Raw genomic sequence first — 23,222 nt, forward strand, 5'->3', positions numbered from 1 at the left:
AAAGAGACTGAGAAGAATCATCAGACAAGTAGAAGAAGAACTAAAAAAGAGGAAAGTTATGAAAACCAAGAATGGAGAAAATATCCAGGAGAAACAGGTGTTCAACAGTGTCAAGTGCTGCAGAGTGGACAAAAAAGGATGAAGCTTGAAAAGAGGCTGTTATATTTGAGAGTTCCGAGATCATTGAGCTTAAAGGCACCAAAGATTATCAATAATAATAATATTTAATATGAGAACAAATATATCTAAAAACTTAAAGTTTAAATTAGAGAAATAAATAGTAAATCTACAATAGCAGTAGACTTCAAACCCTTTCAGATCTAGACAAATCTAACCAAAAATAAAGAAGAAAAGTTAAACACCTGAATAAAATTTTAGAAAAATGGGAGATGACATATCTCTGATGATTACTAAATGAGAAAAGAAAAGAATTTATATAACTTTTAATTTTATGTGACCCCTTAATTAAAAAAATATGTATTGGGCTAAAAAACTTCACCAAAGATGTAGAAAAGTAGAAGTGATAAAATATCATTTGTAGATCATAACACAATAAAATTATATTAAATAATGAATGGTCCATTGAAAAGAAAATTTAAATATATTTGGGGACTAAATAACATAAATCTAAAGGGCTGGGGCATCAAAGAAGAAATTATAGAAACAAAAGAAAAGTTAATCAAAGAAAAACTGTTATATAGGAGATATTGCTAAAATAATTCCTGGTATAAAATTTATGTTTTGAAATGCTTTTATGAATAAAAGAGAGAAGAAAACAATGGGTTGGGCATAAAAGTTAAAAAAAAAAAAAGGGAATCACAAATACAAACTATCCAACTAAGCCACAAAGTAGAAATTATGAATGTTAAAGAAATTAAGGACACTGAAAACAATAACAAGAAACCAGTGAATTTATAAATAATAAGAATAGCTAGCATTTAGATAGTGTGTATAGGTTTGCAAAGTGTTTTATAAATGTTTTCTCTTTTTATTCTCACAATAACTTTGGGAAGTAGGTGCTAAAATAAAACTGGGAGCTGTTTAAAAATCAAACTAATTAAATGAAATTAACTAATCTAATTAAAAAACAAATTGTTCACATCAAAAATGATTGAAGAAGTAATGTATCAGAAATATTTTGCCTAACTATATGCTAACAAAATCAATAGCTTAGAAGAAATGGATGAATACTTATAGAAATATAAATATTTAAATTAACAAAAGAAGAAATATACTATTTAAATAACCAAATATCAAAAAAAGGAACTGAATAAGCCATAAACAAACTCCCTAAGAAAAAAACTACAGGACCAAAAGGATTTACAGATGAATTCTATCATTTGAAGAACAAATTAATTCCAATATTTTTTTTTTAACCCTTGTACTTCGGTGTATTGTCTCATAGGTGGAAGAGTGGTAAGGGTGGGCAATGGGGGTCAAGTGACTTGCCTAGGGTCACACAGCTGGGAAGTGGCTGAGGCCGGGTTTGAACCCAGGACCTCCTGTCTCTAGGCCCAACTCTCACTCCACTGAGCTACCCAGCTGCCCCCTAATTCCAATATTTTAAAAACTGTTTTATTGTATGTAAAAATAAAAAAAAGAAGGCATCTTTCCAACTTCCTTCTATGATACAAATATGGCCTTCATATCTAAACTAAAGAGAGACAAAATTGAGAATGAAATCTATTGATCAATATCCCTACTAGCAATGCAAAAATTTTTAAAGAGTATATAAAATATGAAATGTTGGAAAGTTTATACTCTCTGACCAAATTAGATTTTTATCAGGAATGCAGAACTAGTTCAACATAATGAATATTATAAATATAAATAACTATGTTAAAATATGAATAATAAATACCATGATTATATCAGTCAATACAGGAAAGGCTTTTGCCAAATTCCTGCACCTGTTTCTATTAAGTAACCTAAAAATGTAGTTATAAAAAGAACCTTTTCTTAATATAATAAATCATAAGACCAAACAGTATGTGTAATGGAAAAACATCATAGGCCTTTCCAGTAAGACCAATATAAAGCAAAGACACCCAATATCACCCCTACTATTTAACATGCTGGAAATACAAGCAATAGGAATAAGGCCAGAAAAAAGAAACTGAAGAAGTATAGGCAAAGAAGAAATAAAATTGTTAATTTTTGCTGATGATATTATTCATTTAGAAAACTCTAAAGCACTCAACCAAAATTAATCAAAACAAAAACTTTAGCAAATTGTGAGATATGAAATAAATCTACATAAGTCATAGCATTCTAGAAAGAGAAATTCCATTAAAAATAACTATAGGTGATAAAATATATATATGTATGTACATATATATAAAATATATATACCAAGATATGCTTGAGAAATATATGAATCCAAATATAAAATACACTTTGCAGACCTAAATAATTGGAATAATATTAATTGCTTATGTTAGGCCATGGCAATAAAGTAAAAATGACAATACTACCTAAATTCAATGCCATATCAATTAAACTGCCAAAGGCTTATGTTAAAGATCTAGAAAAAATAAAAGAAAATCACATGGATAAATAAAAAGTCATCAGTCTCAAGTATAACAATTAAAAAGTTGGGAAAGAAGACTATCAGTATCAGATCTCAAACTATAATACAAAACAGTAATTAGCAAAATGATTAAAATGGTTAAAACAGAAAAGTTTATCAGAAGAACAGAATAGGTACACGACATACAAAAAAAGCAAATGAACCTTTTATCCTAGTATTTGGAAAACCCAAATATCCCAATTACTGGGGTAAGAACTGATTGACAAAAACTTCTAGGAAAACTGGAAAATGGTTTGGCAGAAATTAAGTTTAGACCAACATCTCACATATATTATGATAAACTCCAAATGCACATGTGACTTAGACATAAAAGGTGTTATTAAGTCCAGAGGCCACCTCCTATCAGAGAGGCAAGAAGTTTCAGATTGAGATATATAGCTTTGCATATGGCCAATGTGGGAATTTGTTTCTCTGAACTATGCATGTTATGGGGGTTATATTTTTTAAACATTGTGGAGCAAGTAGTCAGGAGTAATAATAAAATGTTTGCAAAATAACATTTTTTAATTAAAAAAAAAGGAAATCATTGACAGAACAATTTTAGTTGAATAATGAGGTTGGAAGTCATAGTGTAGAGCAGGGGTCGGCAATGTATGGCTCTTTCTGCAGGAGCCATAAAGTCAATTTTTTTTCAGGCACTGTTACAGGAGTGCGCACTGTGAGCACTGTATGGTTCTCACGAAATTACATTTTAAAAAATGTGGCATTTATGGCTCTCATGGCCAAAAAGGTTGCCAACCCCTGGTGTAGAGGGTTTATAAGAATGAGAAGATAGCAAGCAGAGGCACCAATTGTAGACTGCTTTTTAAAAAGTTTATCTAAGAAAAGGAAAAGAAATATAGCTAGCAAATATGTTAGGATTTACCAGTGTGAGGTTGGAAATTGTTCAGCTTCAAATTTTCCTTAATTTCTCCTCAAATTCAACCTCTTTTCTTGTTCTTGAAAGTGTTTTACTTGGCAAAACAAGAAACTATCTGTAAACTTTGCAGACTCAATTTTGATCAGGAATATAAAGCAAGAAACTGAATTATGTAAAGAAATTTATGATACTGATTCAGCAGAAAAAAGTCCAGTTCTGTGATTGCCAGGCTCAGTGTAGATTAATTGGGGTCAGTAAAAGAAAAGAGAGAGGGAGAATTAAAAATGAATTAAGAGATAATTTACATTTAAACAGTACAGACTTTAAATTCAATTAAATGGCAGTAAGAGGTATTTTTTAAAGTAGAAAAATTTAAATGTATCTCAAATTTAGATTCCGGAACAGAAGGAATGTTGAACAAGTGATTTTTCAACCAAATAGGGACCATACAAAGTCCTCATCTTTCCCAATCCTCAGAATTTCCAGGATGGGCCAAAAATAAAAGCCCAGTATTGCAGGAAATTTTATTAAGCATTGAGAAAAGAGAATAGGAATATTGTTGTTGTTGCTTCTGCTGCTGTTCTTTAGTTGTTTTCAGTTATGTTTGACTCTTTGTAATCCCATTTGGGGTTTTCTTGGCAAAGATGCTTGAGTGGTTTGACATTTCATACTCCAGCTCATTATACAGAAGAGGATACTGAGGCAGACAGGGTTATATGACTTGTCCAGGATCACACAACTAGTAAGTGTCTGAAGCCAGATTTGAACTCAGAAAGATGAGTCTCTGACTTTAGGCTTGGCACTATGTCCATTTTAACACCTAGCTACCTAGATAGATTAACAAGCTTATATAACTGTGAGCTCCATTTAGACAATTACTTGTTTCTTCTTCAGGAAGCTGGAGTTAGTTTTGAGATTTCTCATGATTTCTACACTGTATTTCACAGATTAAAAAAATATTCTTGTAGGTGTGGGAAAGGATGTAGAATCACAATGAAATAGAGTGATGTCAAATTTAGATTTATATTGGATTTGATAAGTTAATTGGAAAAATTATTACTCAAGCATAGTTGAACTGTGCTCTAAATGGTAACTACTGGCACTACACCTTTGTAGCTATGAGAGCAAAAGGTATAACTGCTCTATAATAATTTCTAAATGCAACTTGTATAAATTACCAAAACTGATAGATTAATGCAATAGTTTTCCCATGTAGCTGATTTGGAGATGCATTTGACTGGATTAATGTCATCTGACTAGCAATAAATTTTGATTTGTATTTCATGTTTTAATTTCATCAGTATGATTTTATTAGTTGTGTTTATAGTTTATTGCTTTGTGGTTTTAGGAAATAACTTTATAAAAAATACTACTGATTTAAGGAAAGATATCTAGAGTGTGATGCATTTGTATTATTAGGAGGTTAGTTTCTCTTTAGATTTGCGTACTGATTTTACAACTCTGAGCTCTTACTTTTTAGAGACTTTTGTCTGGAAGATAGAGTGCCCTTCTGGTAAAAAACTGTCCTAAGTATTTAAATGGTTATAATCTGGCATGTCAAAATTAACTTGATACCTTGGGAAGTCTCTATAATTATGGGAAGTATTGTGAATTTACCAGATCCTCTTGATTAGATCAAACAATGTCATTAGCTCTGTGAAAGAAGAAACTACAGGAAAGTGTATGTAAATTCCACTGTAGGACTAGAGATAATTAAGACATTTGATGTAGAAGAACTAAGGCCCTCTCCCAACACTAATACACTCACATACAAAGGTGAGGATGGCATAAAAATTTGCTTATAATATAAAAATTATTTATATGGTGAATTGTCTGACTATCGAATAATATATCGAAACTCACTGGATAAATTGAAACTCATTTACTATATGTCAGCTTTACATCTTTTCAGTCAACTTTGGAATGAAAAGACTAAAGTTTAAAGTTTTCCCTTTTGTCCTAGGAATTGATATAAAGTGTATTACGCAAACAAGCTAACTATAACCAGTGCCTTTTGGGTTTGAGTGCACTTTATATATAAAATCCCATGGTTATTTTCTTAATTTCTAATTATTGATTTTTTTGGTATCAGAATGTTTTATACTAGAAAGGGAAAAAGAAACTACTGAAAACTTTTGGAAAGGTATATAATCTTAATAAGTGCTAAGTCTGGATGTTTTTATGAATTTCTTTTTGTTTTTTACTTACTGATATTGCTGTTAACTTGAGAAATAGTTGTACCTTACTGTTCAGCTTAAAGCAATGGAATTTCTTATGTGAGGTGGAACAGCTTGAGTATTTGATTTACACCGAGTTTTGAATCCAGTATAACTCTGAACAATTGTTAAGCCATTAAGTAGTCTATTAATAGAGGGGAAAATGCCAAAAGGTGTTCAAAGGGAATGCCATTTCAAAATGTTAATGGTGGATACAGATTGGTGGGAAGGTTGAAAGGAGGTTTTATGAAGGTAATGATACCATGCTCCTTTCTGAGTGAGTTTACCACCTGGTAGATCATGAGCCTCTTCTATGAGACCCTTTAAATAATGTAGGATTTGCTGTTTCAAAAGGTAGTTATAACTTTTACCTGAAATCAAACAGAATTAAGGGACTTTGGTCTTGTTATATTATATAACCTAGTGGTTCCTAGACTTTTTTGGCCTACTGCCCCCTTTCCAGAAAAAATATTACTTGGCGCCTCCTGGAAATTATGTAACTATTTATTGAACTCAGAATAGAATGTAATACAAAAAAAGTGTGGTCATCACCACTCCCTGGATTGCTGCAGCACCCACCAGGGGGTGGTGGCGCCCACTTTGGGAATCACTTATAATCTATGACAGGTCAGTCTGTGATTTTAGGATTAGGCCTGATGGAACCGTCTTGAAGTTGTTACAATTGTGTCTTCCTTTTATAGCAAATTTCTCTGATCATGGCCAATGAACTGCAAAGGTTTTATAATGAATCTTTTCCCAATAATCAAGTATTCCTAAGTCTACTATAATAACATACAAATTTAAGAACTCTATTGTTTACCTTTCTACCTTTTGAATTTGTGGCCATAAATGACCTAGGTCATTAGGACAGGTTTGCCATCTTCTTGCTCACTGACTTAACTGCTGTATATTTATATATAATATTATATTTTCTCTTCCTTTCTGTCTGATTCTTCCTCCTCTCATGACCTGAAGCTAAGAGATGAGATTACAAAGTATCCCCACAAGGAGGGGATAATAAAAATTATAAAAGCTTGAATATTTTAACGTAGTAGAGGGGACTAGGATACATTGGTTTGATATCCAAATGTTTTCCCATGGAAAAAGAAAATATTAAGAGGCCTTAAGATAGTTTCAATTGTATTAATAACTAGAACTCCTATTCCATTGTGTCCATGAAAACAATGACAAAAGGCCGTGAAAACACAGTGATCTTAAAATGTCATATTTATAAGTAATAGGGAGAAAGCCTGAAAAAAGGTGGAATAAGGTACTGTACCTCCTTTAGGAGAACTATTTGAATATTACCTGATGGATTTCATACAAATGCCTAAACCTGAAGGTTTTATGTTTCAGTAATTGTCTGTATATTCTCAACTTGGATTGAGACTTTTACATGAAAAAATATTCTAGTAGTTGTAAAGAAACTTTTAAATTATTGTTTTTCCTCTATAGGCGACTTTCTTTTAGATAATATCATGTGATAGAAAGACTCATTTTATGGTCAGTCTTCAAAGATCTTTTAAAAAATTCTTACTGTAAACCTATAAAATGTCTTTTTCCATTTATCTGCAAGGCTTAGCAAAGTAGAAAGAATAAATGTTAGGTTTAATGTTTTTCTAGTAGCCTTTATGATGATAAGGTTAACATCATAAAATTTTCACTATGTGAAATAATTACTGGGAGGTCAATGAGATTAGGGTTTGTTAGACCCTACTAAATGATACTAAATTTTATCATTAACAAAGCAGCTTTATCTAAGGAACCACTAAAAGGCTATTGAAAATCTTGGAACTAGGAAAGGAGATCCATTGGAAGAAATATCTCTGTGAACCTGTCCTAGTAACAAGTTGGAAAAGTCAATGATATTGTTAACAATTGAGAGAATGGCAGAAAACTCCAAGGTACTAATTCATGGACACATGTCTCTCAAGTGCAAGTAGGCCAAGCTGGACAATCTGTGAATAGGGGTCTAGGACTCTGACTCAGGATTACTGAAGGAAAATGTTTTCTAGAAGCAGAACTAGAAACCAAGATGATGGAACAAGATGCCTGTTGTCTAAAAGAATATTAGGATGCATTCCCTATTTTTTTTGTTTTTAGCCTTCTTATTATATAGTTATATCTATAGTCTAATGTCTCAAGAATGTCCTAAGCTTTTTGGAAAGTTAAGGCCTAGGTGCCAAATTTAAGATAAAAACTAGAAGTTTAAATCCAGGTCCTCTTTGTTTTTTTTTTTTTTTCCTTATATTACTGGTAATAAAGTCGTAAGTCTATGCTAGGAACCCCCTTGGATCCCACAAAGATACCACTCTTGAAATTCAAACCCACCAATTCTAAGTCCAGATTTGTCACTTTTAAGTGTGAATATTTTTGCCAAATAGATACTGCTGTTCAAAACAATAGCTCCAGAAGCTGTGAGAGAAAGGCCTGAGTTTTTGTAAATTATTACAACCCCTCTATTTTTGCTAAGAATATTACTTAATCTGTCTTCTTTATTCTTTTTTCAGATTTATTACAGTATAATTTATTAAGTTTTCCTTTTTTTTTTTTTTGGCTGTTCAGTCAACTGCCTTATATTGTGAATCAGATTTGATGATAAATCTGAGGAAGTATCAGAAGGGAAAGTGACAGAGGAGGTAGATAATCCTGTGTATTGTGAGTTTGGGGGAAACATGCTCCCCAGATAAAGTAATCTCTGAGATGAAAGAAACAGAACTAGGGTTTTCACTTTACCATCTTCGAGATCTTCAGCTAATACAGGAAATTCTAATAGGACCAACCACAGAGAAATGCATTTCCCATAGAACAAGATGATCTTGACAGTAAGCAAATCCTAGGATCCTAAAGCTTACACCTTTTCCCCATTTCCATTCTACCATGGAATGCCATTGATTGGCTGTGTTCTTTTAAGTGAGCCTAAAAAGATATAAAGACCCCAGCTGTACCCTAAAAAGCTGAAGCCACACTGAGCCCAAGCTCAGCTCAAAATCCAAGTTTATGTGGATTCAGGGATTACACTTATTTAGTACTAGTTGTTTTCCCCATTGGAATATGCTTATATTATGTTATAATACAATTATAATTAAGGGTGTGAATTATTTCTCTTTTGTCTTTGTATGACTAGAATTTAGCACACTGTCTGGTTGACTGAAAATTAACTAAAGCTTGTCTATAGGACTCTTGGCATAGGGAAAATTATAAATCAAGCTAGGCATAAGAAACTTTAGCTTTATGTCATGGTTTAGAAGTTGGAGGATCATCTAATCTATGATTAGATAGTTTTCTGTCTTTCCTTGTAAACAAACATAAAAATTAACCTTTGGAGTTTAGCAATACATGACAAAAAGAAACAGGAATGGGATAGTAGAACTGGTTATCTAGTTACAATGGCCAGAGAAAGCCCTAAACTGATACTTCACAGCTTAGTAACAAAGTTACTATTGGGGATGATTTTTATTGGCACTAAGGAAGTTTACAGAACATTGAAAAACAGGAAAACTGTCCAAGAGTTTCTCATTTTGTTCATTCATTAAAGAATCTCCCCTGCCTCTGAGATATCCAATGCCTTCATCTTGCCCTCTGCTAGTCAAAAACCCATTACTATATTCCTTAAGTTATGAACTTACTCTTTCTTTTCTTGCCCTCAAAATTTCATCAAAACATCCATTCAAGTGTAGCTGATGTCAGCTCAATGATTATTTGCTTAAAGCTATTTATAATAAAGTGTGAATTAATCATTGGCTCAAACTTTCCAGGGGTCATCTTTGTTTTAAAAGAGTACCATAAAGCCAAAATAAATCTCTAGTTGGTAGTATATATAGGGTACCTCTACTTATCTACTTCTCAACATTGCTGCTACTTCTTTTTGCATAGAAATTATAAAATGCCCAGCATATAAAGCTACATAATTATTTCAATAACCTGCTTTTAGACATTGTCTAGAAATATCCTTACATTTTCCAAAAACCTAGAATAATAAATTTTAACTAAGAAAATTTACATTTGAATTAATATTTTTGTTTCTGAACATTCTCAATATTTAAAATTCAAATGGTGTTGACTTAATGAATCTAAATAAAATTTTAAAAAAGATGCTGAACATAACAAGTTGAGTACTTACACTTCTATATTTCACAATATATTCCAAAATGGGTGCCCCTCCGTCATCTTGTTTCATTATGCTAAGTTTAAAACTCTTTCCATTGCTAGGCTGTCCATGGATTGATGGAGGACTTGGTTCACCTAAACATAAAATATAGCATGTTTGAGATTTGTCTGGTGATACTGTATTCTTAGTGACAACTAATATTAGTTTCTTTTGGTAATACTTGGAATAATTTCCAGAAGTTTTGATATCTTATATTATTTTATTTTGATATTATGATAAAGTGACAACATGATACAGGGGCAAGAGGTCAGGGCCAGGAATTAGACGAACAGTATTTTAATACTAGCTCTGCCACTAGCAAGGCCATGGGACCTTGAGCAAATCTTCTAACCTTTCTAAGCTTCAGGTTTTTCATTAGAAAAAGAGGAAGAAGAGCATTTGCCCTGCTGATCTCATGTTGAGATGAAAGAACTTTGAAAACTGTAAAATGCTATGCAAATATAAAATATCAATATTAGTGAGAATCCTTAAAATTTTCTAAATCAAATTATATGTGGAATGATAGTATTACATAATGGAAAGAATGCTCTCTGGATTCAGAGGATACAGGTTTAAACCTTGTTTTATAGCCCTTCTATATAGTAATTTAAGGTTTAAATCCTGCTTTTTATACATTAACTCATCTGTTCCTCACAGTAAGCCTATGATGTAGGTGCTATTATTATCTCTGTTTCATAGATGAGGAAACAAACTCAGAAAGAATCATTAAAACTAGTAATTATCTGGATTAGTATTTGAAGGCTTAGCCTCTGAATTCAGAATTCTATCCACCATGCCAGCTATATAACCACCACAATTACATTATTATAAAAGATAATTATCTAGTAATCAGTTGCCTATTCACAAGATTTTTGACAAAATAAGTTTGAAGAGGATGTTTTGTACCATTCCATAACTGTTATTCTTTAACAGTGTTTCAACATTTTCCCAATTTAATTAAAAGATTAGCCTTTGATGCTATTTATCATGTTAAAATTATTATGAAAATGGCATTTCTAAAGATATTTCAAGCAAAATAAATATTTAAGAATTTTGCATTCATAGGACCCTTGAAGCAGGATGCTTGGAAACCTAGGTATATGCCTGCTGTATCTCTTAATTGATATTGTCAGACTTGCTGTGCCACCCCTTTGGCTTTATCTAATCCCTCCAAACTTCTAAAAAGATGGATTATAAAACTTAAAATATTGTACATTGTAGGTAGAAGTTCCTGGCCTCTTCAGAATAATGTGCAAAGAGATAAGCCCAATGAAGTAATGTGATACGGTTTGCATGTCCACAACAAGCATGAAGGAAACGGATGATCTTATATCTTATTGACATGGACTGAATTTCCTCCTGATATTGAAATTTTTAAGCATTAGGCCATTTTGGTTTTTAAAAAAAGGGAAGAGGGAAGCCAAATGAACTATTAAAACAGAAACTTGGAATGTTTTTAAGTGTGTTAGAATGTTAGTTGGAGATCGTCTCTTATACCTCGCATATTTACTAAATGAACTAATTTATCTTAATTATAGATGAAAATACTGAGGTTCAGGGAGGCTTTATAGTCCTGGAGTCAACTCGGGAAAAACCAGGCCTAGAACCCAGGCTTATTAAATCCTGATTTTGTATTTCTTCTACTATACAATAAAATTGTACCAATCAAAGTCTGTGTTCTAAGGGAGAGTTGATCATGGGGTCTCTGATCGATGGATTTTCCCTTAGTACACTCAATGAAATTACAGAAGGCAAATGGGCAAGTAACAGAGACAACAAAGCATTGAAATGTTAAATGAAGTACAAAGTAGTATCTACACTTGATCACCTATTTAATAGGTAAGAAGATCTTCAGTCAAGTTTTGTGGAAACGTAGAGCCTTAAAAGATTGGCCATGCCATTTAAAAACCAAAATATTCTCTGTGGTGTCACTTGAAATAGGAGTCCGCTCTGAGGAGTATGGAAGTTCAGAAGAGACCCAATTATGGAAGAAAAATCCAGTTCTTGAGAACAGAATCAATTTCTCCTCCTTCCCATCACCTTTGGTCTATCCAGACACTATGTCTATCTAGCAAGGAACAGATCCAAGGATACTTTGTGATGGGAGGAGGGAGTGAAGGGCAGCACAGTGACACTGTGAGTAGGGAAATGACTTGAGGCCTTGCACTGCCAGGAGTGTGAGTCATCTTGGCCAAATGTATCCCCTAAATGTGTGCTTCTCTACCATGCCCCTCTTACCACTATATGTATTTGTGGGAGTGTGTAATGTAGGTTTATAGGGGGAATGTTTTGTGCTATTACTTTTAAGATGCTACCTTAGCAAATGACTTTGCTTTGAGCTAATTGTGTCTGGCTGTCTATTTAAAGGTAAGTGCACCAGTGGGCTTTGTGTGAGCTAAAGTTTTAAGGCTGGGAACCCATAAAGTACCTTGAACCTAGTAGTTGTAATTCCTTTGGGGATATAACTTGTAATTGCGAGTTAAGGGAGGGCTGGGCTACATTGTGGGAATTAGCAAGGCTATTTTTAGACTCTTATATGCACTTACAGATTCCTACTCTTCTCTATCTGTTATATTCTAGTTTTTTTAAAACCCTAATATATTTTATATATATCCTTCTATATTAATTTTATTTATTATAGGGCTAGGCATTGGGGGTTAAGTGACTTGCCCAGGGCCACACAGCTAGGAAGTGTCTGAGGCTAGATTTGAACCTAGGACCTCCTGCCTCTAGGCCTGGCTCTCAATCCACTGAGCCATCCAGCTGCCCCACTGTGATATTTTAGTTTTGAAGGGAACAACCAGGGAAACTTGAGGTACCCTATGTGTTTCAGGGACCCAGAGACATTTTAATTTGAGACAGTTTGGTTTCTCACCTGAAGCTGAGGGGAAGATTTCCATTCAATTCCAAGTCCTCTCTTTCAATTGAGAGGTCTGTTTGGACTAGGCTCTCCCTATGAAGTTAAATTTCTTTTGCCCTTTTCTTTCTAAAAATTGTCTTTGGGTAGTTCTTTTTGCATTATCGTCTATTAGTGAGCATAAACTTAGATGCTAATGGAAAACTGTTAATTTTCAGATTGTACCAAAGTCAGTGTCAGAATCAGTAAACATTTAGTAAGTGTCTACTATGTGCCAGGCACTATGCTAAGTGCTGGGTACTCAAAGAAAGGCCTCAGGGAAATTACGATCTAATGAGGTAAGACAACACATAAACAAGTTGGGGGGAGTAGCTGGTACTGGACATGATGAAGTCCTTCAGCCAGGGAAGGTGAAGAGGTGTTTTAGAGTTGATTTCAACCTGTGGAATGATGAGTTTCTGAAAATCATTAAGTCCAAGAAAACAGCTGGGTAGGAAATGAAGTCCAAGACTGATGTTAGTGGACTTTGTTGAGACCCATTAATGCAAGGCTTTGAGGGGAAGGCACTTTGAAAGGATTGGATTTGATCCTCTTCAACTCTAATTAGAGAGCCAGCCAGAATTGGAACTATAAACAAAAGTCCTGACATAAAATATTTAAATGGTAGAATAAGGGACAGGTTATAGAGACAACAATGTGATAAGGCTTAAATGAATTGCAAAGAAATGTTTACACTTAGTTAGATCACTAGAAATATAAAGAAATTCTTTAATCAAGCTTGATGGGCAGCTAGCTAGCATGTTTTGGTTTTTTTGGTTTGCCAAAATCCTATCTGTTAAGGCTTCCACAAATTCATTGAAATATTTTAGAAGACTATCAGCTACTCTCAATTAGAACAAAAATTCATTTAACAGCTAAAATTTCTCCCATGCACTTTTCCTTCCAAATCAAACTGAAACAAACAAAAAATAGAAAAGGAAAAAAGAAAACAATCCTTTTAAATGGAACTTGCTATTTAAGTGATGAAGACATACACATTTGGGGGCATTCCCATTTGTTTTGAAATCCCAAATTAACGAGCATGATAAACTTATCACATGATAAACTTCACCCTAAGTGGCCCCATATAACTCCTTGCTCTGAGTTCTCAGGGGGTCCCTCAACCCAACTCCTGCCCCCATCTCCTTCCTTTACAGCTACTTGGGATAGCCCTTATTGATGTGTTCATCACAGTAGGAGGAGGAGTTCTGGGGTCACAGCTGGCTAAAGGATCAACCATACCACCTGTGGCATCTTAAAAAACCAAGACATCCTCTTTAGCTGTTCACTTGAAGCAGGAGACAGTTCTGAGGTGTGTGACCTCTTGCCATAGAGAAAAAGTCATTCATGAAGGAAGAACTCAATTCCTGAGAGGAACAGTTTCTTGACTCTTAGAAGGAAGAAAAGGGGAACTTCCCTTTCTCCACTCCCTCACTGGCCATAACGATAGCAGTGGCTAATAGGAAACCTAAATCTTCCACTTCTCTCCCACATGTTGGGTACAGGCTCAGGGAGTCAAGACAGAAGACAGAAGAGCTTAGTGAGTTGAGTCCTGGCTGTTTGGAGCTAATTGCATGGAAGAACTTGTCCATGGAATCCAGCTGAATGATTTGCCCCATGTGTCAAAAGGAAAAAGAAGCCTGAGGGCACCATGAGAAGAGAAGGTGGGAGTCACCTAGATTCTGATACCATTCTGACTTCAAGGCAGTGGCTAGGAAGGGTCTGGAAGATAGGACTTCAAATCTCACTGCAGTCATTTGTAAGTCACTTAACTTCTTTGTGAATCAACTCCTCATCTATAAAATGACAAGATTGGACTTGATAGTCTCTAAAGTACTTTCTGGCTTTCAATCTAACTTTATCTATTGGTGATTCTTGAAACATTTTCAAGGGAAGCTCTAGACATGCTTTATTTCATTCCTGAATCTGTGGCCATCATAGCCAGAACAACTGCCTTTCCTAACTGGGGAAACTTCTGTCTTGTTGCCTCCACTTCTCCTGATTGGTGACTGAATCTCCAGAATCACTATTTCAGCAACATCACATTATATTACTTCACTCCCAATTCTCTGGTCATCTTTTCTGGAGTCTTATCAGTCACCTTGTCCCTGCCTAGGTTCAAACATCAACCATATCCACCTCCCATTTCCCACTTCTGGAGTTCTGGACCAAATCTTTGCTGTCATTGTCCTTGGATGGCGGGTGCCAAACTATTCTCCTCTGGCTTCTCTGATTCCTCTCTCACTCTCTAACTTTCTGGCCCCTGCCAGGACATCATTTCCCTTTGTGCATTATCTCCCTATTAGAATGTAAACTTCTTAAGGGAGAGGCCTGTCTTTGTGTTTTGTATTTGTAGACCAAGAATTTATCAACATTCTTGGGATGTAATACATGCTTAATCATCAGTTAATTATTGATTAATTAAAATGTGTTCCTTTCCATGCACCCAGTGTCAAAAGACACTGTTTAAAAACTGCTCCTCCCAATATATGAAGATACAAGATAAATTTATCTTGTATAAATTGTATAAATAAAGCTACATCACTAGCATTTTCTCCATCACTTTCTTAAGTTTAGAAATCAACAAAACAATAATTAAGTCCTGACTGGTAGCATTTGTCAATGTTGCTCACACTGAAAAGTTAAGATTCTGTTCTCAGGACCCAGTTTGAGCTATCTCCAGCACATTTCTGTGTGCCCCATTATTTATGGGCCCATTCTTCCCACTGATGCCCATGTAGTGGTGGAAGAGAATCAGATTATGGGGGAAATGTTTTGTGGCTAATGCCCTTATGCTGATATTTCAGGAAATGCCTTTGCTTTGAGTTAATTGTGTCCTTTGATTGCATCAGGCCAATGTGGCTGTAGAAGGTTGTCAGCTATAGTTTTAGAAAAGTCTACCTAAAGAGTACTTTGAACTTGGGGGTAGTTCTTCTCTCCTAGCCAACTTTATGGTTAGCAGCCCATTTGTTTCTTTTACTCTACTGAAGATTTTTACATTTTCAGAAGGGATAGCAAAGTTTTTTGTTGTTGTTCAGTTGTTTCAGTCATGTCCAACTTTTTGTGACCCCATTTGGGGTTTCTTGGCAAAGATACTAGAGTGTTTTGCCATTTCTTTCTTCAGTTTATTTTATAGATGTAGAAACTGAGGCAAAATGGATTAAGTGACTTGATCAGTCACCCAGTTAGTTGGCCTGATTTGAAATCAGGTCTTCTGACTCCAAGCCCAATGCTCTATCCACTGTACCACACAGCAAAATATAGTCAGTTCTTTTTACTTGAGAATCTTCACAGCTTGCTGCCTGTTTCCTTCTCCTTACTTTCGCATCAAGTGAGCTGAGGGGAAATCAATCAGGAAATCTGATAAATTTCCCTGCCTCACACCCAAGTATATCTGTAAGCAATAGGGTAATAAAGATGATTTCAAAATGCTATAAAGATAGCTAATGAGCCCATTTGAAAGCAAAAAAGAATTATATTGCAAATTCATTAGAGAAGTTTAAATTAAAATGAAACTATGACATGGTATATTATATAAATATTTTAGAATTAAGTACCTTTGTAAGTTTCCTAAAAATAATTTCTTGAGGTGTTTAGAGGTTTATATGATGTGAAAGAGAAATCTAAAGAAGTATTAAAAAGAATTACATACTCCAGAGTTCATATTATTTAGTATCATTTTTTTTTAAACCCTTAATTTCGGTGTATTGTCTCATAGGTGGAAGAGTGGTAAGGGTGGGCAATGGGGGTCAAGTGACTTGCCCAGGGTCACACAGCTGGGAAGTGGCTGAGGCCAGATTTGAACCTAGGACCTCCTGTCTCTAGGCCTGGCTCTCAATCCACTGAGCTACCCAGCTGCCCTATTTAGTATCATTTTTAAAGTCAATGTCTTACTCAATTCACAAGTATAAAATGATTTCTTTAATAGTGACTATAATTTGCTTTTTATTTTTATTTTTTAAACCCTTAACTTCTGTGTATTGACTCCCAGGTGGAAGATTGGTAAGGGTGGGCGGGCAATGGGGGTCAAATGACTTGCCCAGGGTCATACATCTGGGAAGTGTCTGAGGCCAGATTTGAACCTAGGACCTCCCATCTCTAGGCCTGACTCTCAATCCACTGAGCTACCCAGCCTGCCTCCTCCCCCACCCCCCATATAGTATTATTTGTCTTGGCCCTTTGTGTTTCCTAACTTATTGTGTGCCTCTTTTCCCAATGATACTGTTGTGTTGGTGGGAGATTATACCTTAAGTTTATGGAACAGATGTTTTGTTATAATACCATCTCAATAAATGCCTTTGCTCTGAGCTAAACTCTGTGGTTAGCTAATTATTAAAGGTAAACAAACTATTAGGACTGTGGTCTATAGTTTTATGAATATTGACCCATGGTCAAAGACAATTGCTTCTGATTGTGGTGGTAGTAGTAGTAGTGGTAGAAGTAGAAGTAGTAGTAGTAGTAGAAGTAGTAGTAGTAGTAGTAGTAGTGGTAGTAGTAGTAGTGGTAGCAGCAGCAGGAGAGATATAGTGCCTTAAAGTTTTTTTGTTTTTTTTTTAAACCCTTGTACTTCGGTGTATTGTCTCATAGGTGGAAGATTGGTAAGGGTGGGCAATGGGGGTCAAGTGACTTGCCCAGGGTCACACAGCTGGGAAGTGTCTGAGGCCGGGTTTGAACCTAGGACCTCCTGTCTCTAGGCCTGACTCTCACTCCACTGAGCTACCCAGCTGCCCCCCCAGTGCCTTAAAGTTTTAACGTTTGCAAAATTATTTACAAAAATTAATTCATTTCATTCTCACAACAACCCTGGGAAGAAGGTGCTATTATAATCCCCACAGTACAGATGAGAAAACTGAGGAAGGTAGATGTTAAGTAACTTGCTTAAGGTCATAGCTGATAAATATCTGAGTTCTTCTTGGTTCTGCTATCTACCATGCCACCGAGATGCTTGAATCTGGACTAATTCCACCCCCTTCCCCCCAACCTGTGAGGGTGAGTTTGGCAAAGTGGGGGGTGGGGTTAGCTGCACATTCAATACAATTAACTCATATTTATGAAGCACATACTTTTCATGAAATATTGTTGCAGGTACTATAAAGGATGCTAGCAAAGCATGATGTAATGGAACTAGCTTTTAAATTAATAGCAATTCATATAGCACTTTAAGGTTTATAGAGTACTTTTCTTTTTACATTTCTGACAGAACAAATATCATTATCCTCATTTTATAGATGGGGAAACTAAGGATCAATGAAATTAGAGCATTAATATACTATCCCACAGGTAGGAAAGATAAGAACTAGTTTATCTGGATCAAGAAATTCATTGATCTTTCCATTATCCCCTATTATCTTTCTTAATGACTATTGTTCTTCAAAATAGTTCTTTTGGAAGACTGTAACTTTATTTTGGAATTATTGTTTTGTTGCTGCCTTAACATTTAATTTACAAATTACATGAAAAAAAAAACTCACCTCCATTATGTCACAGTCATAAAGTTTTTGATAGTATATTTTGGAATTCAGCTGAAGCATTTTTTGGTTCTAATTGCTTCTAAATTATTATTATTACTATTATTATTATTATTAGTAGTAGTAGTAGTAGTAGTAATAGAGAACATTTATATAGTGCTTTAAAATTTTAATGTTTACAAAATGATTTACAAAAGTTAGCTCTTTTTATCCTCACAACAACCCTGGAAAGTAGGTGCTATTATAACCCCCATGTTACAGATGAGAAACTGAGTAACTTGTTCAAAGTCATAACTCTTAAATATCTGAGTTCTTTTTGGTTCCTCCATCTACCATGCCACCTACCTCTATCTATCATACTGAGATGAGTTTTGAATGTTTTATGTTTTTCCAAAAGTAAAAGTTCCTCCAATGATGAAGAGTTGCCATTTCAGCACACATTGTATGCTGAAGAAATTTTGAAAAAGACCTAAGCATCCTTTCAATAAAAGCACAGCTTTCTAAAGTGACTGTTTTGAATATTCATCTACATCTACAAGTTTTCTATTTTTAAAAGAAAACAAACAACCAGACCCATAAAATCTGCCTTAAAAGGAACAAAGTAAGGACAAGGGAAAGGAAAAAATTAGTAATATGAGACAAGAGCTGAATTGTGTAGGCATGATGATAAATGTCTCCATTCAGAGGACTGATTCATCATGGGCTGGGGGAAGAACTTATGAAAGGGAGGATGTCAAATGACTGAAAAATGGTTAGACTTTCTTTGTTTTTTGGAAGTCTAGTGAAGGCTATGGATCCTATTTAGAATAATATCTATGAGATTGCAAAGAAAACCAATTACATTGCAATATAGTTACCAAAATATGTGTAAAAAAATAAAGATTAAGGACCACTGGGCTAGAAAGAACAAACATTTAAGTATCTACTGTGAGTCAAATACTGTGATAGGAGCTTTTCAAATATTAACTCATTTGTTCCTTACAACTCCTCATTTTACAGTTGAGGAAACTGAGGGAGATAGAAGTTAAATGACTTGCCCAGGGTTACATACACATTTGTTAAGTGTCTGAATACAGATTTGAATTCAGGTCTTTTTGCATCTAGGCCCAGTATTCAGCAAGGTGAGAATAAATTTGTTTTAGTGCATATGTGGAAATCAGTTTGAACAAATGGAAAAATTAGCTGTAATAAGAAAAACAGTTGTATAGTTCTGACATTTCCTTTTCAAAAAGTCAAGCTATTAATTCCTTCTAACTAATTTCATAATCCTAGAAATTTTCTGTAAGGAGGTAGGATTATATTTACCTTTTACATCATTATTTTAATCATTGATCTTTCTTTGACCTACTTTCTAAACAAAAAAGAATTATCCTAATCTTAAGAAAATTTGTTTATAAGAACCCAAGGGGGAAAGTTGTTATGTGAATGAGTTTATATCATTTATTATTTTCATACTGTCATTGTTAAAGAGATGGATTAATTTAATGATTCTCTTTTCTCTTAGAGCTTACATAGTTTATGGAATAAATAGTAATAGAATATTGATAGTAGGCAGAAAATTGGAAACACTATGACCTCATTAATTCAGATGTGAATAAATAATAAACCTTTTTTATTAGGAATATTTCCCTTGGGAAATTTGTGTTTCAATGCACATTTTTTGCATTAGTGTAGCACAAAGTTACTTCTATTCTGTATTAATCTGTACTTTTGAGTTAACATGGAATATAATTTTAAAATTCTTTATGAATTTTCATGCAAAGAGAATGATGCATATTATTATAATATTTTTAAAGTTCTATATAATTAAAAAGTTGATTACTTACGGACTGGTAATGTTTGAAAGATTTCGATTTTACTGTAGTCCCCTTGACCTTTTCCATTTACAGCTGCAACCTTGATTTCATAGGTTGTATTTGGTTCCAAGTTGCTTAAAACAACTGTGGCTGAAAGAGAGAGAGAAAAAAAAGAGGAGAGGAAGGAGGAGGGAGGAACGGAGAGAGAGAAAGAAAAAGAGAGAGAGAGAGATTTAATATAAATAAAAGGTTGGAAGGAATGTATAAAAATATATATAATTTCTTCACCATAGGTAGGATGTTTTTAAGGCATTAGAAGAACAGAGGAAAGAATGAGACTATGAGTATGAAGTGGAAAAAGACCCTATCCTTAAGTTGACTTAACTTCTCTAGCCTAATAATGTGGCTACAGTTCTCAAAGGTGGAGAGGGATCAAGGAACTTTCAGCTTACTGAAGGATATATAAAAACCAAAAATAATTAATTTCTTAAAAGCCACCTGTGACATATATGAATAATTCTTCATAAAAAACCTTTAAAATATTTTCTATGCAAATGCACTAAGAAGGAAATTTTATATTTCAATCAATGAAGGCAATGAGAAAGGATCCAGCTAAGCCTACTTCTTTTAAGTGTGTGAGACAGATCTGAGTGTGCTATTCTCAAAATGAATATTCAGCTTACAAAGATTAGTTTGTTGCCCTTTGTTGACTGAGGACTCAGCTTGGGAGAGAGACTGATGAAAGACAGAAAGGGCAATAAACAACTGGTTGCTCTCCTTATCTCACCTGAACTGGTTTGATTGTGGGACTAGGTCCAGTTTGGGGACCTGACAGGGGCAGAGGGAGGAGCCTTGTGTTGGGAATTTGTATATATTGCCTGCTTGCTACCTAGTCAGTTGACACTTCTTAGCCCATCACTGAAATGCTCTCTTTCATGAAGGAAGTAAACAGTGGCCTCATTTTGCTCCTACTTTCTGATTCCAGGTTTTGTTTATTTGAGTGAGTGGGGATTTGTTATCTCACACGTAAGAAATACACATTAAAAATGAAAAAGGGGAAAAAAAGTGTCATGTGAAACAAATAGTAAAGAAAACTGAAGAGATGCCCTTCCAGCTTTTTCGGGGATTGTATCAGAAGATGATTATAAGCCAGTGGTTTTTTTATTCATTCTCTCTGGGAAGTATGAAAACAGCATTATTTCCTATAAACCAGAAGTGTCTGGTTAGGGTAGTTGGGACCAAGCCACAGTTCAGTCAAAATTGTAGATATGTGGAAAGATAGAAAGATGATGTAGATCTGTGGAAAGAAGACAGAACTAGACATGGGGCAAGGCTATTGCATAGGAGATAGGACTTGAAGTCAGTATAATCTCTGGAAGAAAAGATAATGAGGCCAGTGAAATCTCAGCCCTTTTGTAGACTTGCCAGGAGACAAAGTCAAGTTCTAGTAGAAACACAAGATGATAAAGAGGCTGACGTTAGTGTGCCCTGTAATCTCTGATTTATGTTTGTTTGAGATGCACCAGGAGATAAGATGCAGAGCTCTGGGCTCATGTAGGTGATTACAAAAGGAGATGGAGTCTCAGGGACTGAGGCAGAGGATTGGGGCCTGATCTCATGTCTCAGTCCTGCTCCTTGTCTCAGACCAGGTTGTGAAAGAAGTCAAGGAGAGAGTAGAGGACCCAGTTTACCCCATTCAGAACTGCATTAGGTCAGGAACAGTGTCATTCACACTACAGTGGGGACAGAAATCGAGTGTAGCCACCAAGTTGAAGTATAAAATTGTGGACAGAGTCTGAACCTGGCACCAAGACTAAATCTAAGAACTGAAGCTGGACACCTAAGTAAAAAGAAGTGAAATTAAAATACCTGGAGGGCTTCCGGGTTAAGATGGCGGCAGAGTAAGAAGCAGCTCTTAACCTCTCCTGACCGAAACACACAAAACTCCTCAAGGGGACATAAAAACAAGTCCAGACGAACGGAGGAACCCCACAACAGGGCACAGCGTGGAAGGTACGTGGAATCGAGACAGTTCCAGGCTAAAAAGGGCTCTCACTCAATCGCGAGCTGAGCAACCGCCCCACCCCCACCCCCTCCACACTCACCTATAGCTCCGAACCCAGCTAAAAAGAAATAGAGCAAGTTTGGGGCACCCATCGAGTCATTGGCAGCTCCGGGACCTGTTCCTGAGAGCAGCAAGACTTAGGACTCCATTAAGTCAAGAACGCACTCGAAATCTGAGCGCGCGGGAGCAGAGAGTGGACGCTGGGCGCGAGCCCGCTGAGCAGAGGCGTGGGTGCCGGCTGAGCAGAGGCGTGGGTGGAGGCAAACACAACCAGGAACTAAAGCCTAAGTGGGGAACCAGTGCAGACGGGTATACGACTGTGGAAGCAGCGCCCTGAGACTTGTAAAGAAACCTCCTGCAGAGGATCAAGCAAGGGAATCCACCAGGGGGCTTGACCTTGGAAAAAACTAGAACTCAGACCTCAGGAGCCAATAGATCTCAGACAGACACAGAGAGCGAGGATAAACCTGAGAAGCTGCTGGGCTAATGATAGCTAATCAGTTACAGGAAATTCAGAAGAGAAAGAATAATAACAAAAAAAAGAAGTCTTTAACACTCGACAGCTTCTACACAGAGAAAATCCAGACAACCGAGCAAACAGAGGAGGAGAACAAACAACCATCCAGACCCTCCCCAAATAAGGAAAACTCCTCACAAGCTATGGAAGAGTTCAAATCTGAGATTCTGAGGAAAATGGAAGAGATCTGGCAAGAAAATAACAGCTTAAAAGGTAGAATCTTGCAACTGGAAAGCGAGGCTCAGAAACCAAATGAACTGATAAGCAAATTGAACACAAGAAATGACCAGATTGAAAAAGAATACCAGAAGATTATGGCCGAAAACAAGAAGATTATGGCCGAAAACCAAAAGATTATGGCCGAAAACCAAAAGATTATAGCCGAAAATCAATCCCTAAAGGCTAGAATTGAGCAAGTAGAAACTAATGATCTCTCAAGACAACAAGAACAAATAAAACAAAGCCAAAAGACTGAAAAAATAGAAGGAAACATGAAATATCTCAATGAGAGAGTGACAGACCAAGAAAACCGGTCTAGAAGAGACAATTTGAGAATAATTGGTCTTCCAGAAAAACCAGAAATTAATAAAAACCTGGACTCTATACTAACAGAAATAATTCAGCAAAATTGCCCTGAAGTCCTACAACAAGAGGGCAATATAGAC

The 23,222-nt window shown here is 35.4% G+C and overlaps 1 protein-coding gene across 1 annotated transcript in view; it reads right to left on the bottom strand.

Moving 5' to 3' along the window:
• NCAM2 (neural cell adhesion molecule 2) overlaps positions 1-23,222 on the bottom strand; it is a 250,727-nt gene that overhangs the window by 73,652 nt on the left and 153,853 nt on the right. The window contains exons 12-13 of the mRNA XM_044669242.1: positions 20,006-20,125; positions 9,789-9,910 (exon numbers count right to left, since the gene is read on the bottom strand). Coding sequence (XP_044525177.1) covers positions 9,789-9,910; positions 20,006-20,125 — 242 coding nt within the window. The remainder of the gene's footprint in view (positions 1-9,788; positions 9,911-20,005; positions 20,126-23,222) is intronic.

The sequence above is a fragment of the Gracilinanus agilis genome, chromosome 3, assembly GCF_016433145.1.
Source record: "Gracilinanus agilis isolate LMUSP501 chromosome 3, AgileGrace, whole genome shotgun sequence".
Lineage (NCBI taxonomy): Eukaryota > Metazoa > Chordata > Mammalia > Didelphimorphia > Didelphidae > Gracilinanus > Gracilinanus agilis.